The sequence below is a fragment of the Acanthopagrus latus genome, chromosome 5, assembly GCF_904848185.1.
Source record: "Acanthopagrus latus isolate v.2019 chromosome 5, fAcaLat1.1, whole genome shotgun sequence".
Lineage (NCBI taxonomy): Eukaryota > Metazoa > Chordata > Actinopteri > Spariformes > Sparidae > Acanthopagrus > Acanthopagrus latus.
The window spans coordinates 3,993,448-4,008,611 of record NC_051043.1 but is presented as its reverse complement, the minus strand read 5'-3'; the positions used below and the strand labels follow the sequence as shown (position 1 = coordinate 4,008,611).

At 39.7% G+C, this 15,164-nt stretch overlaps 1 protein-coding gene across 5 annotated transcripts; it reads right to left on the bottom strand.

Moving 5' to 3' along the window:
* Nucleotides 1-499: 499 nt before the first annotated feature.
* On the bottom strand, nucleotides 500-14,941 carry LOC119019910 (T-box transcription factor TBX2b-like). Of its 5 annotated transcripts, none has more exons than XM_037098879.1 (9): nucleotides 13,415-14,941; nucleotides 11,855-12,661; nucleotides 5,328-8,071; nucleotides 4,974-5,241; nucleotides 4,608-4,754; nucleotides 4,303-4,379; nucleotides 3,257-3,336; nucleotides 2,723-3,129; nucleotides 500-1,096 (listed from the first exon to the last, which is right to left on the bottom strand). In XM_037098879.1, the coding sequence occupies exons 3-9, from the start codon at nucleotides 5,423-5,425 to the stop codon at nucleotides 833-835; spliced, it is 1,341 nt and encodes a 446-aa protein (XP_036954774.1). In that variant the 5' UTR covers nucleotides 5,426-8,071; nucleotides 11,855-12,661; nucleotides 13,415-14,941; the 3' UTR covers nucleotides 500-832. The 5 variants fall into 5 exon arrangements, with proteins under 5 accessions (XP_036954774.1, XP_036954772.1, XP_036954773.1 ...); XM_037098877.1 differs by having other exon boundaries at nucleotides 5,328-6,276; nucleotides 6,657-8,071; nucleotides 11,855-14,940; XM_037098878.1 differs by having other exon boundaries at nucleotides 11,855-11,939; nucleotides 12,582-14,940.
* Nucleotides 14,942-15,164: the final 223 nt, after the last annotated feature.

Sequence of the window (15,164 nt, the reverse complement as noted above, 5' to 3'; positions counted from 1 at the left end):
TCCAACAACTTCTGTAGTCTCATTTTGCCACTTGTTAGCAACCACCTTTTTAAAGACACGTAAACACTGACTTATTTTATGTTAAGAACACAATGTGAAAAACTCTTAAGTATGTATTCATCAGATACTTTATTTCAGACATTTAACCAAAAACCCATTTAAAACATAGGAAAAAGAAAAGGATGATACCATATGCTTACATGCCCTAATCTGGATTGAGCAACATGTGATTCATAATCCAGAGATAGTTGGTGGGTTGTTGGCCACTGTCAATTTAGATTGGATAAATATACCTAAAATATGTATTTTTTTCTTTATTATTGATATTAGTTTTTAGAGGCCTTTAAAAATAACTATGCAAATAACACATCATCATATGTCGGATCAGTTTCAGTCAGTTTTGTTTTTATATATGTGTGTGTAAATGATCATGTAGTTGGCTTATAACTTTTCAGGCCTTTTCAATATTAAAAAATGCGCAAAGACCTTCATATGGTTATTTTTTTGTAGTTTCATGTATTGATAAATCTGTCAGTTTAATTTTATGGGTTCAAAGGAAAGAGATTTTCTGAATCTATGAATTCTGTTAATTCAGCATCCTAATAATCCACCAAGCATTATTCTTAAACTAAGTGACATGTTGAAATAGTCCTAAATCATTTTGTCACCAAGATGCAGATGTGGGAGACTATTTTCATTTTGAAATAAGTTTAGTGTCATTCCCACAAGACAACAGCCTTTGAAGTCTACGTGGAAGTGGGCAGACCACATGCAGGGACATTTTACAGCAGCAGTGACAGTTTTCAAGTCAGTAATTTCACTCTGTTTGTGACTACATGATTTCAGCTTCATGCTTCTGGTCTGCCTTGGGTAGAATTAGCAAATCAGGGGCGAGATATTTCAATCCACTTCTACCCACAGAGGGAACAGATGAAGATATCACGGAAGAGGTGAAGTAGTCCTGACTGTGGACGCCTGGATGGGCTCTGAAATCCACTCTAGGCCGCACTGCTGGGACCAGGCACTGAGCTGACACTGCAGAGAAGCTGTAGGGATACAACAGAAAGCCTCCGAGGTGTGAAAGGCTCACCAGGTCCTGTTGGGGGGGTGGATACAGACAACAGATTATCAATATTCTCTCATGGACAAATGTCAAAGCTCAGATCTGAAAAAAGATAATGATACCAATCCAATAATGTAATACATATTATTATAGAGATGTGGCTACAAAACACTTGAGGCAGCCAATCATGCATACATGCATTAATACTGCCGATAAAAAAAGCCTCTTTAATAGTGATTTGAAACATTAAAATGTAGCTTAAACACTATTATGCATTAGCAATGACAATCATAACAATAAAGTGGCATTATGACTATGTGGCATAGTTAATTCCGTGTCTCTGAGCTCAGCGCAGCAGTCTTTGATTAGACTGAAGCAAACAAGCCTCATTTACGTGAAAACCATGGTTAGAGTAAGATGGAGAGACAGTTGTGCAGCAACCGTCACTACCATGACTGTGTTTAACGGGATCATAGAGAAACTGTGCTGTCCTCTGCTATTTGATTATGAGCACCTAAGCCTGTAAAAATGCTAGGGAGTTCAGTATACGTTCATTTTGAATTTAAAAGTTAAACGAAAGCAGAAAAGAAGGAAATCAAAAGAGCTGGATTGTGAATACACTGAAAGTGCTTTTAAAACATAAAACAGAGTATGTATGAAATATTTGGTCAAGAATTTGGAGCCAGTGGTTGGTCAGTTGGTTTGGGAAGAAGCCCAGGGCGTAACACGGCACTCACCAAATCTGGTGACAAAAATTGAAAAACAGCAAAATAAATAAAATTACTACAACCCCCCCATCTTCAGACAAAGATCCTGAAAAAGGCAACAGACAATTCTCTAATAGTAACTACTGAGAAGGAAGAAATAATTGTGACTACTGTGGAAAACCAGGCTACTACGTAAGAGATTGTAAAGCCAAACACGTAACAAGAAAAAACAAAACCTACATCATGGTTGCAAAACATGTAGCAGTAAACACGATAAAGCACCCCAACCTCCACCTGCCCTTCATCAGCAAAGAGGTTACGATCACACATTGGGATGTCATGGAGACGCAATGTTTACACACTTTCTCCTAATGCAACAAGTTTCGACAGGCTTTTACAGTGATGGCGCAAAGAAAATTGCACTTTTTACAAGCAAAGAAAGAGCTTCATGTTTCAGAGTTTCTCCTCATGATGCAACAGCTCTTAAAATCACTGGATTTGTAAGACAGTCTTGGATATTGCTGTTACTGGTGACATTCATCACGTCATTATGTGATCCATATCCATGACTTTCACTCACATGCACGCATGCAAACACACACACACACACACACACACACACACACACACACACACACACACACACACACACACACACACACACACACACAAAACAACAAGTATTTAATTCAAATAACAAAAAGGTATGACAGTGCACACCCCAGAGAGAGAGAGACTTATATTATGTGGTCATTATCACTCTCGTTCACAAAAGAAATAACGGTTATTGGTAATGTATTGGAGAACCCTGCACATCGGTGATTTTAATGCTTTAATGGGAGCTCATACCCTACATTATGGGAACTCCCACTGGCTCCCACACATCTCAAACTTTGCTTGTATGTATTTTAAAAGCGCTTCACTTGTTTGATGGCAGTGTGTGTACTTATACCAGTGGGTGCTGTCGAAGGCTGATGGGAAACCCTGGACTTCCTGAAGGTCTGACAGGTGCTGCCAGGCTCATTCCCCACTGCACTGCTCTGTCCATGGTGGCACAGCTGTTCCAGGTGTTTACCTGGGTAGAGTGGAAAACACCGTCAGGGATACTTGGATCCCGCAGATGTTTGTGTAATTCCGGTGGATAAACACAGCTGCATGAAAAATCACTGCATGATTTGCACTGTTGTTCCGTCTCCGCTCCATCATTTAATGTACTGGTGACGTAGCTTTGTACGGACTCCATTTGTTTCTGTGTCACAGCTGGAGTCTTTACTGTCCTTTCTGTTGTGGAAACCATGTCAGTCTCTGTTGGGGTGTCCTCAACGTGGTCTCCTTTGTCACCGTCGCTTTCATGAACATCTTGAAAAAAAAATACATAAATAGGAAATTTAGATTTGCGTTCATGTTTGTCTTAAAGAATGTTTGGTATTGAAAAAATTAATATTACATAAGAGGAAGTAAAGTCTGAAAATCTTGTTTTCTGTACCTGAATATGTTGAGTTGTACGAATGTTGTGCAGATGTCATCCTCATCTCTTTACACTTCTGTGATGAATGTTGTAGTTTCCTGATGTTATTAAAGAAAAGGGATTCTTATTATTTATTGGATCAGTAACAGCTTCCGCAAATTGGTCGTTAGTTCCCTGGGGAGGAAAGTAAATTAAGTAAATCCAAAAAGTAATTCAAAAGTGAATTATTAAATCACACAGCTTCTGTCAATAATGTTCAAGGTGAAAATGAACTGTTTGCTGTGCTATTTTCTTTTCTTTTTTCCTTTTCAACATGCCAACAATTACACTGCTGGCAAGTTAGAAATTGAGCTCTATATTCAAAAATAATCAGCAGATTAGTTTATTATGAAAAATAAACTCATCATCATAACAACTAATTTGTATCATTTGTAATTAACATTACCTTTGGTTTCTGCTTTGGACTAACACAACTGTTCTCATAAAGTCTATGTGTACTAATTATTACTAAGCAGGGCCAGGCAATGTGGCCTTAAAATAACACTGCAATATGTTTAGGCTATTTCATGACATATATCAAAGACAATATAAAGTCTCATATGATAACGATATGATAAGATATGATAAAAATATTGCTCAGTAGTGCTCAGTGGCTCTGCTGCATTTACCTAACAATGAAAGTTGGCAGTTAATTTGCTGATAAAGATTTTACACATAATGTAAAATGTTATGTGAATGAATGTTTAAGAAATCGTACATTGCTTTAGCCCGACAGTATTAAAGGTAGGTTCCCATGAATAGGCTGAACATTATTGTTGCTTTTAAATGTATGCTTTAGTACATAATCGGATAATATGACAATAACACACACACACACACACACACACACACACACACACACACACACACAACAGTAACATTAGTAGCTTTGTTAGATATTATTGTTGCTATTATTATTAATAACACAATAATATTATTATCAACAATAATTATTATTATTATTATATCGTGATTCTAATAATAAGAAGCGTCTTATGTTGTAAATGAATGAACACATAACTTGCCTCTTTTCTCGTCTTCCGTTGCCTGTGTCTCGAAATCCCTTCGCGAAAGGATTGTTGTCAATTTTCAACTGTGTAATCTGAAAATCGGTACGAAGGAGAGCAACAGAAACCCAGTTATAATCATCGTATTGTTATTACATACTTAGATAGTCTTTAAAAGGCTGTATAGCCGATATGTCGATTTTGTTTGAAAAGTGGAGCGAAGGTTAGGATTATAGTAAAATAATAATAATAATAATAATAATAATAATAATAATAATAATAATAATAATAATAATAATAATAATAATAATCATAACTCTTACTTTATCATTTTGGTAAGCTGTTACTGCGATGAATTCAGTCTCAGAGAAGACATATGTCCTAAAAGTGCTGTAAGGAAGTTTCAGGATGTCATTTGCCATCACTATATGAAACCTTGGCTGGTATTTGTGCATCGAGTTGAGAATTGTCTGCAAATGATAATGAAGACAACATAATAATAATAATAATAATAATAATAATAATAATAATAATAATAATAATAATAATAATAATAATAATAATAATAATAATAATAATAATTAAATCAATAGGATTAGGCTACTTTCTGCACTACAATATTACTGTATATTACTGTATGCTAAATGTGAAAAAAAAAAAGAAAAAAAAGAATAAGAATACATACGTACAAATCCATGCTTATCCGATATATTGTTGGTCAGTTTCAGCTTGTGGAAGTTGACCACTTTGGACATCCACTGCTCGCCCATGGCCGGACTGTCCGGGTGGATGTACATTCGTTTGGGCATCTCCGGGTCCGCCTTCCCCGCCACCATCCAGCGGGAGTTATGAAACTTGTATCTGCGGTCGTCAGTCGCCACGATGTCTAAAAGAAGAAAGTATTTGGCTTTCCTGTCCATCCCGACGCACCTGGCCCTGAGCGGCGGAAACATGCGCCTGTAGGGAGAACATGTGACAGCATGTAATTATTAAAACACAGGAAAACGTTCCATCCATGCGTGATTATTAGACATGTGCGTTACCTTCCAGATTTTGTGATGACCATCTCAGTACCGAATTTGTGGAACCGTCTCCAAAGGTCGCTGGCTTCCAGATAAACTTTCGGCTCATCCTCTGTCATTTCCCCACTCTTCCTTCTGAATTTCGGGTGGCCTTCGCAAAATCAAGACTGCTCCGGTGGCGAAGTATGAATCATCGGGTCCGCGCCAGCATCCGACCTGGGCACTGATGATCCTCTTGAGGATGAGGCGGGGGCAGAGAACAGCGAGGGGCCGGCCAAGATAGTCCCGTGAAGGGCCACGTTCCGACGTCATAAAAATAAACTTTTACGCACTTCCGTAGTAAGGTTTCAGTTTTATGTCACGTTGATACCTGCAGGATAACCGCATCTGCATGTTTCAAAGTCACTAAAACGCAACATAGATAACAGCCTTAACACTGTTCTTGATTTCTCTCTGTTTTGTCTAAGAAAAACCCTGATCACTGTCGCTCTGGTGCCCCCCAGCCTGTGTCCAAGATGATGGTCTCCCGGACACGTTAGTGTTACACGATTCAGTATCAGACCCAGCAGTGGGTGGAGTTTTACTGGTATAGCATGTGCTGAAAAAAAATGCTGCTTCAGTTGTCTTGACTGGCTGAGGAAGCTGTTTGTGATAATCTACAATCTACTTTCATTAATTTTAGAATGACATTCCAACCATGAGCAATGTGCAGCACTGTATTAGGTACAGAAATGAGCATCTGTAACTTTTCCTCAGGCAGTGCAGCCTGGAGAGGTGCAGCCTCTGCCAGTGACTGTCCCGGCTGGATTAAATTCTGGGTTTGATTACATTCAATTTTTTTTTTTTTGCCCAGTGGTCCCTGACAGTAGGAACTTTCCAGGGAAAACTTTCTGTGAGTGAGGGGAGCAGGATGTGCTGCACAGCAGGGGCTCTGCAGCAAGTGGACATGAGAAGGTGGTGCTCAAGGTTACTGAAAATCATAAAGAATGAAGAAAGCAGTCACTCTTTATTGTGATGAATCAACAAAACTGCCAATATTATTACAACTTACGCTCCTAAAGATAAATGTTTTAAAGTTTGGATCAGTTGATCAATAGTCATACATTATTTTCATTGTGCAATTCAGACCAGTTTGCTGATGAAATAAAATAATTTAGAAGTGTGCTGCTTTGGTTCTGGTTCAGCATGCAATCTGCAAAGTAGCTTGGTAACTAAAGATATCAAGTGCAGTGGAGTAAAAAGTTCAGTCGTGATAGTACAACAACATGTAGTGGAGTGGAGGTATGAATTGGCAGAAAATGGAAAGACTCCAGTAAAGCATAAGGACATCACTAATGGTTTGTCCCTCACCTCTGAACCACCTCTCAAGCTCCTGCCTTAATGTGTCCAGGAAGGTGTAGTACAGCTTTCCCCTGTAGTACTCCTCCAGTGTCTGGACATGGTAGTCCTCAGTTACCGAGGTGAAGCTGTACTTAAATTTTCTCCTTCACTCGCCTCTGGACACCATCAACAACAGTGTAAGCACCTGCCAGGTCTAGGTCTTTCTGTTGGAGAGCGTTCGCAGCAATTGATGTTTCCAGGAAAACCGGTGTTGTTGAGGAATTCAAAATGTATGTAGTTTAGCAGGATTTTTCAGGATTTTAGCAGGATAAAAATTTTAAGTGATTCACCGGTTGTTGACTGTACATCACAGAGCTGGAGGAAGTGCTCCTTTATGGTCATGTCATGCACATAGCGAACAACAAACAACACTTGCTCAATGTGCGACACATCAGTGGTCTCATCAATCTTTTAGCATGAATACTGAGTGCTCTAATAAGGTCACTCTGTGTTCTGTTAGAAAGGAGAGACACTTGGGGGGTTTTTATTTGACGCTTGTTTTTCCTTGATTACATCAAGATGAAGCTTGAGGGCACTATCATACTGGGCTTGCAAATCCACCAGATGCAGAACATTTCGTCTGTTTGAATTTAGCCAGCTTTCATCTCTACCCCTGAATGTCAAGCCTTGTCCTGCTAGGCAGACTGTGATCTCTTTTAATCGGAAGATGATCTCTTTGTTCTTCTGCCTCTTTCTTGCTTTCGCTCCTTGCATTTGAGAATCTGCCATGTCCAATGGCTTTATTTTACATTCATTCCACCTGGTCATGCCAATCATGTGTGATTCACTGCAGGAGTGCTCCTTCATTCTGGTGAAGCTACTTTGAAAGTATAGCTTTCCAAACTACCATTACTTTATTACGGGAAGAAGTTACAGCAAAGTTACTCCAGGGATAAATCTACTTTGGTTAACCAAAGCCATTTAGAAAAAAAAATTCAAATTACTCACAAATTGACAATGAAAATATGACATAAAATTATAGCAAATGAAATTGCCAGTTCACTGCAATAAAACTATAAGCACCGTTTCTTTCCTCACAGTTCATACATAAATAAAATAAAAATATCTAAAAATGAAATAACATTTGTTAATAAATAACACATTAAAACAATGAAAGTCTAAATAAGGAAATAAAAAAGGGGCCTGTTGTCTTGTCAGTTTTGAAACTGCAAAATGTTTAACTAGCCTACATGTAGTTCACGACTCCCCAACACGATATACTATATCACATCACATCCACTGGAGCAGATTCATTGTTTTACTCTGTCATGGGATTGGGACAGGACGAAGTGAAAATCCATTACTGTGTCTCCCAGTAGCTTGATGGTGTTTTGCGCCCCAAACGCAGACTTCAAGGCAGTGCTGCATGGAAGGAACTCCCCCTCCTCCACACACACACACACACACACACACACACACACACACACACACACACACACACACACACACACACACACACACACACACACACACACATGTTAGTAAAAGGCAATATTGTGTGACGTGAGGCAAACGTCAAGAACTGCACATTATTCGAGGCCAGGAGGATACTTTTTTGTATTATTCACAGAGCATCTCCATAACTTCTTAAACTCGGCTGACTGACAAAGTTTCCCTCTTGTATACCTACAGATTAAAGTCATGTGATGAGGGGCAGAGGACATTGCTGATGTTGTTGAAATAAAATAACTTTTTGATTGCAGAAAAAACAGTTTGAATCATATGGCGATCTAATTCTTTAAACACTTCTACTTTACCAATTATGGGCTTATTGTATTGATGTAGCAAAAAAAGGGCAAATGGGCTGTTGCCCGATAGAGGTGGATTTCATCGTTCGATGTTGAGATTCAGTTCCCGTCGCTCAGTTCAGCAGGAGGACTCGTTCATGTAGTTTGTTCATTCGTTCATTCAGTCGCGCTTCCGGTTCAACGTCGTTCAGTGGTGAATCACATAATGCACAGTTCTCAGCTCCTCATACTCAAACGATTGCGCTGACTTCATGATTATGTGTACTTTTAGACAACACAACAGTTAACAGCTAACAGCTAAAGCCTGATAGCCAAGAACAAGTGACTGACCGCGAACGAAGGAATACAATGAACTACTAACAAAATGAAATGTTTTTTTTTTCATGGTTTCACGGTTGCTATGCTTTCTTGTTTCTCATTGGCTAAAATTCGACGACCGTGTCCTAGACTAAGCATACGATGGCTCTCAGTCCTCACCACTGACCACATAACTTAACAGTGAACAACACAGTGACTGGCAGTGTTGCCAACTTGGCGACTTTCTCTCTAGATTTAGTGACTTTTCAGACCCTCTTAGCGACTTTATTTCTAAGAACGGACGAGCAACAAATTTAGCGACGTATTCAGATCATCGGGCAGCGCAGGCGGCAGGCCAGTGTGTGGAGGCTGGCAGGGGCAGCAGAAGCTGACACCGCGGCTGCTTGCTCTGTGGATTTGAGACCGGATAGCTGCTTTTTACTCTGTTTTGATCTGTTAATTCTTGGACTTCTTAGTCTTTGTGGTTCCATTGGTAATTTACCGGTGATAATGTTAAACTGCTGAGTCTAGATCACGTTTGAGCTTCTCTCTCACACTTTCTCTAGATTAGGATGTTCCTCTATCTTGTAAAAATGTACATAGTTCGTTTGATCTTCTCCCTTCCTTTACTGTTTTTACTTCAGATATATTTGTCCCTGTGGTGAGTCTGTGATTATTTGGTAAAGATTTCTCTATCAACCTTATTTGGCTTAAAATAATCTCCCCCTCACTGCAACAGACACAACCGGTAACCATTATGCAAATGAGTACGTGATTATGGCATCAATATGTAAATGAGCATATGATGTCATCTGGCGACTTTTAGCAGCTTTTGGAGCTAGTGCTAGCTACTTTCATTGGAAAAGAGTTGGGAACACTGGCGACTGGTCTGTGAGAGCGAATGAACGAACGAGAGAGAAGTGAAACGGGGAATCAGTTAAGTTTGTTCGCGTCAAAAAGTCGTTCCTTCGAACTGATTTGTTCGCGACCGAGCCATCACTATAGCCTGAGTAACAATAGCCCATACCTGTGCACGTCTGTGTGTAAGTACGTGGGGCAGACGGCCACTAAGCCCATAAAACGTTTGTTAGTCTCTGCAGCAACACAAAAGTAATTTCGAGGTAACAGTGAGTGGGGGTTACAAGGAGCCTATTGCACTAGTGCTGACTGAACAAACGCCACTATCCCTAAACTTAACTTTCATCTGACAGTGAATTTTGTCACTTTTATATTTTCATGATGCGACACACTACAGGACAACATCTTAACAAGCAAGGCATCTGTCAGCTTCTGTGGCTGTCACCTGCTGCATCTCTCTTAGAAGGGAGTGCAGTTGTGTGACTTCTGTGATGCTTTGGAAATGGGACGCTAGGGAAGAAATTGTTTGGGAAAGGTATAATCCTCTCCCCCTGCCCCCACCCAGCCCTACTTACCATACAGGAAGCTCAGCTTTCCTCTTGTATTTTCAATGGCAGTGGAAGGCAAAGGAAGAATTTCAATAGTTACTTCGTTTTGCCATGCAACATTAATACAATGGCGCCCGAGCATCCCCACACAAGTCCCGATTCAGGACCATCTTACTAAATATGTACTGTATATAAACTGAACTCATCTCTCTAGTGCATTTTAATATGCTAGCGCAATACCAAGGAGAGGAGGGAGGCTCGTGAGCTTGTCAAAAGAGCAGTAAAACTAGCCAAAATCAGATATAGACGTCAAGTATTGTGAGATGAATGAAAAAGCTTCAAGGCTTGCTTAAAAAGGAATAAGGTGCATGATTGTGATGCGGAACAAGAACACCCTCTGAGCCTGTAGGTTCCCCACCCTCTCACCCAGTTCATAGTATTTTTGTCCTCATTTAAAACAATGCAAACTCTGCCCTTCCCTGTGACGAGGGACATGAAGGAGGGAAAGCCAGGACTCTCAACCCCAAGAAATCTTTGACCCTCCCACATGGGTTAGGAAATAAGATGTATAAGATAAGAAGATGGAGTAAAATGTAATCAGAATTAATAACTTTAAAGTGTGCTTCATAATATCTCATTAGCATACACACACAGCAACCTCTGCCACATCACACAACTACAATGGCTACAGAGATACCACATGGAACCCTGGACCAAAAGAGAAAACCTTTTTTTTTGGAAGATGAGATCATGTTAATGGTAGAGAAGGCTGAAGCAAGACAACACATATGAGTCAGTGAACTAAATACCAGGTTGACAGACATAGTCAAACACATTAGCTCGGGAGTGTGTGATGCAAAGGGCTGTGTCTCAAACTGCATAACCGCTACATAACCAGCAAGAAGTCTGCTCATGTCAAACTTAAGATTGAAACTGATCATAACTGTTTTATACATAAGGCCCCTGGGATATAAATCCATGTTTGGTCATTTTGTTACATTTCAAATACATTTAAACATGTAGCACACATTTAAAAACTAATTGGTGTATATGGTATGCTCTCAGCAGTCTGACATAAATCATTCTCTTCACACCTCTTAGTATGAATGAACCTGCAGTATAACATGTCAGTCATGTCTTTCAAATAATGGACATTCATTATGCAGTTAAAGTGTCTTACAGTGGCCTTTAATTCACTCAACAAGTTTACGATTCTCTTTTTTTGTATCTGCCTCCTCATCTGTATTCTCATAGACACACAGTTAATGTAATGATGGAGAGATGTTGGGTGTAGCTCCTCACAGATCATCACGTTCGCAGAGCTCATCAGTGGAGAAGCTGTTTTACACTTACAGCTTTGTCCAGCATCCAGCCTTCAATCCATCTCTCACCTCTCAATAAACTAATGGTTCTAATGTGTCAGAATGGATCTCTAGAGGGCTCTGGCCTCCTCTCTAATCCACTCTGTGTGCCCACCTTCCCATACAACAGATTTATGGCCTTGTTGGTGCTGGAAAAAACACATTGATTTCTTCTTTTTTGTTTGTTTTAAAGTTTGCTGCCTGAGCAGAATAAACTAGAAAAACAAATTCACCCAAACCTGATGTTTCACATAAGCTAAAGCAGTTGAATAAAGTGTTTATCAAAGATGTTTCCCCCCCCCCCCAGTTTTTAACATCACAGCCTGGCACTTGTATAGATAAATAAACATCAGTACCTGACAGTTATCGTTGGCACTAAACTGGGTTAAGCCTGACATCAGTCTTCTTATCTTATGTTGTCTTGAACAGTGTAATAGTGAACTTGACAGAGAGAAATATGAAACTTATTTCATTCATTTGGATATGAGAAGAAACATACAAAATGGAATTAATTGTAAATTGTACTACCCTTTGTTTTACATGTTTATGTTCGCTGTCATTGTTCTCATGGGCTCACTTTTATACAAAGAGCAGTAAATAACTACCAGCAGCAGCACCAAACACAGGCAGAGGCTAGCTAGCTAGCTCGTTTAGCAGCAAAAGAGACAGTCTTGCCATAGGAGCTGGCAGCAACAGTGCAAAGAGGGTGAGCATCGGACAATCCAATTTTGCTCTGCAAGAGCTTGCAAACATGTTCACTATATAAACTGAACAGACAGTGTTATAATGTGTCATTGTTGTGTTCACAACTTGTATCTAATGCCCCTAAGTGGACAAAAAAAAGCTTTTGCAGGTTTAAAATCCCAGACACATGGACTGTCATCACAACGTATGCAGCTTAATCAAAAACACCTGGGTATAGTTTTTTTGGGGGCAAACCAGCACGGTGCACCTGTAGAGTGAGGCTGCATGTGCAAAAAGGCAATAATTTCTAATCAGTGGAAAAAACTTGCCCCTGAAAAGTTGACAATATTTTGAAAATAAGCTGCATCTTTTGGGACAAAGCCAAGCTTTCGGTCTCACTCTCTCTCGCTGTGGTCTCTGCCATCAAACAGGCAACTTGTTGATTCTCTCCTGAATCAGATGATGCTGAGGTGATGAATCTGTGCAGGTGGGGGTGCGACATTTAACATATTTTGAAAATAGAAACGCTACCTCTGCTAAAGGGAAACATAGTTGAACTAGGAGCTACTCCAAACTACAAAGTGGTGTCTTTACTGTACCAATGTTCAAAAGCTGTGGTCATCAAAAATATCCAGTGGTTTCACACTTACAAATGTTGAAGCTCAGTTTCAAGCTGCAGTTACTGACTTGGTAGCCTTCTACAATCTAAATACCACCACTTTCAACAATCCCCTTCACCCGACATGACAGTCTACTCATTAACATGTAATGTGAACGTGACTTGACACATTTTGTTGAAATGTTAAGACTGAGGTTGATGATAGTGAGAAAAGTATGACATTTGGGGGATATAGTAACCAAAAAAATTATGATGAAACGCTGCATTTGTTGCATGATTTGCCTCATGACAGAAAACATCCATGGCGTGCAGATCATCAGTGATTTACATTCGACTCAGCTGAGACATGCTGGTAATTTCAGGAGACCTTTTTGGTGCAGTTTTTCTGTCAAGAGTTTGACATTCTCATGCTCTAAGCACGCACATGTACTCGGGTCTGATCATTTTGGCTGCCTTCCAAAAAATGGACAATATCAAACAAACTACCAATAAGACAGCCTGTGAGACTTTTGCACTTCAGAATTATACTGCAGGTGGAGTTCAGTGAGGGGTTTAACTAACACATGTCTCCAGTGGCGGTCCAAGCTTTCATGACGCCCGGGGCAAACCTCACCTCCAGGTGTCATAAGAACCACAGGTGGGGGGACATCCCCCATGGCCCCCCGAAGCTCTGTGAAGAGCTCAGAGTTGAGAGAGCTGAAGAAATGTTGCCCTGTTAACTTGGACTTAATGTAGACCTGCTATAATAAAATGGAGGTTCTATTTTGCTTTGATACAAAGACACAAGCATTCTTTTGCTTTGATTTCAAGCACACACACACACACACACACACACACAGACACACACACACACTCACATACACATACTTTTTGAAAACCAGAATCTTTTTGACAACATTTTTTACATTTAAATAGTTTTTGTTGAATGGTTAAAATAATCAAATTAATAACAGGAAGTTTTTTTAAAACCATAATGAAAAATCTGCCTTTTTCAAAAATGAATATCTCCACTAGTTGTCATTTTCTTGCAACCTAACGTTGGTTCTGGTGGTTGTAGAAATGTAGTTATGTCACATTTAGAAGTTATTTGGTGCTGCATTAGAAACTGAGTGCAACAGACCTTTTTAAAAGTGGCTTTTTGGGTTGTTTTGACTGTAGATTTTCCCCAAAAGTCTTATTTTTGAATTCCTTTAAACTTTGATATGTGAAAGTGTTGATATTCAGTGTACATATGCAGTCTCTGTCAAAAGTTTACATACAATTGTCAAGAAGATGTAGATTGTGCCAGTCGTCATTTCCAATGTTTTCCATGATGAAATGAGTGGGACACAAACTACTTTATTTGAGAAATTCTCCTTAGAGGCTTGAAGCAAGTCAAGAAGTTCAGAGGCCGGTGCTGTAGCAATGGACTCCTGATCACACTGCTTCCCCTCGGGGACTACAGTGTCTCTCAAGCTCAGTTTCCTCAGCCCCAGAAAGTGACGGCTCTTTTGCAGACAGATATTTTTAGTCTGTTTGGGAGCTAATCACACTGCTTCTCCTCTGGGACTTGAGTCACAATCAGAAGTTCAGCAGCTCAGAGTTGAGAGAGAGCTGAACATCATCTGCAAGCTGAACAGCATCTGCAAGTTGTTCGATACTGTGTCTGCGTGAGACTTGACTTCCCTCTCAAGCTCTTGCTGAAGAGGATCAGCATGCTGTCTCACAGTGATGATTTCACTTTGATACCACTGACTGATATCATGGAGTGAAACCCTGATCCTGTCCAGTGTTTCTTGAAGAAGGTTGATCTGCTTTCTCATCTGGAACGCAGCAGTGAACTTCTCATGGACTCCTGCTCACACTGCTTCTTCTCTGAGACTACAGTCACAACCAGAAGATCAGAGGCTGGTGCAGCTTCTCTTTAGGCCTGAAGCTCTGTGAAGAGCTCAGAGTTGAGAGAGCTGAAGAAATGTTGCCCTGTTAACTTGGACTTAATGTAGACCTGCTATAATAAAATGGAGGTTCTATTTTGCTTTGATACAAAGACACAAGCATTCTTTTGCTTTGATTTCAAGCACACACACACACACACACACACACACACACACACACACACACACACACACACACACACACACACACACACACACAGACACTCTCTCTCACACAAACACACACACACTCACATACACATATTTTTGAAAACCAGAATCTTTTTGACAACATTTTTTTTTTACATTTAAATAGTTTTTGTTCAATGTTAAAATAATCAAATTAATAACAGGAAGTTTTTTAAAACCAGAATGAAAAATCTGCCATTTTCAAAAATGAATATCTCCACTAGTTCTCATTTTCTTGCAACCTAATGTTGGCTCTGGTGG

What these genes read in the sequence shown, in the direction of transcription:
- LOC119019910 (XM_037098879.1), bottom strand. Translation starts at nt 5,425, where the DNA reads ATGACAGAGGATGAGCCGAAAGTTTATCTGGAAGCCAGCGACCTTTGG. An exon ending in TATCGGATAAGCATGGATTT is followed by an intron (nt 4,755 to 4,973) that starts GTACGTATGTAT and finishes TATCATTTGCAG; the next exon opens with ACAATTCTCAACTCGATGCA. An exon ending in GTACAACTCAACATATTCAG is followed by an intron (nt 3,130 to 3,256) that starts GTACAGAAAACA and finishes TTTTTTTTCAAG; the next exon opens with ATGTTCATGAAAGCGACGGT.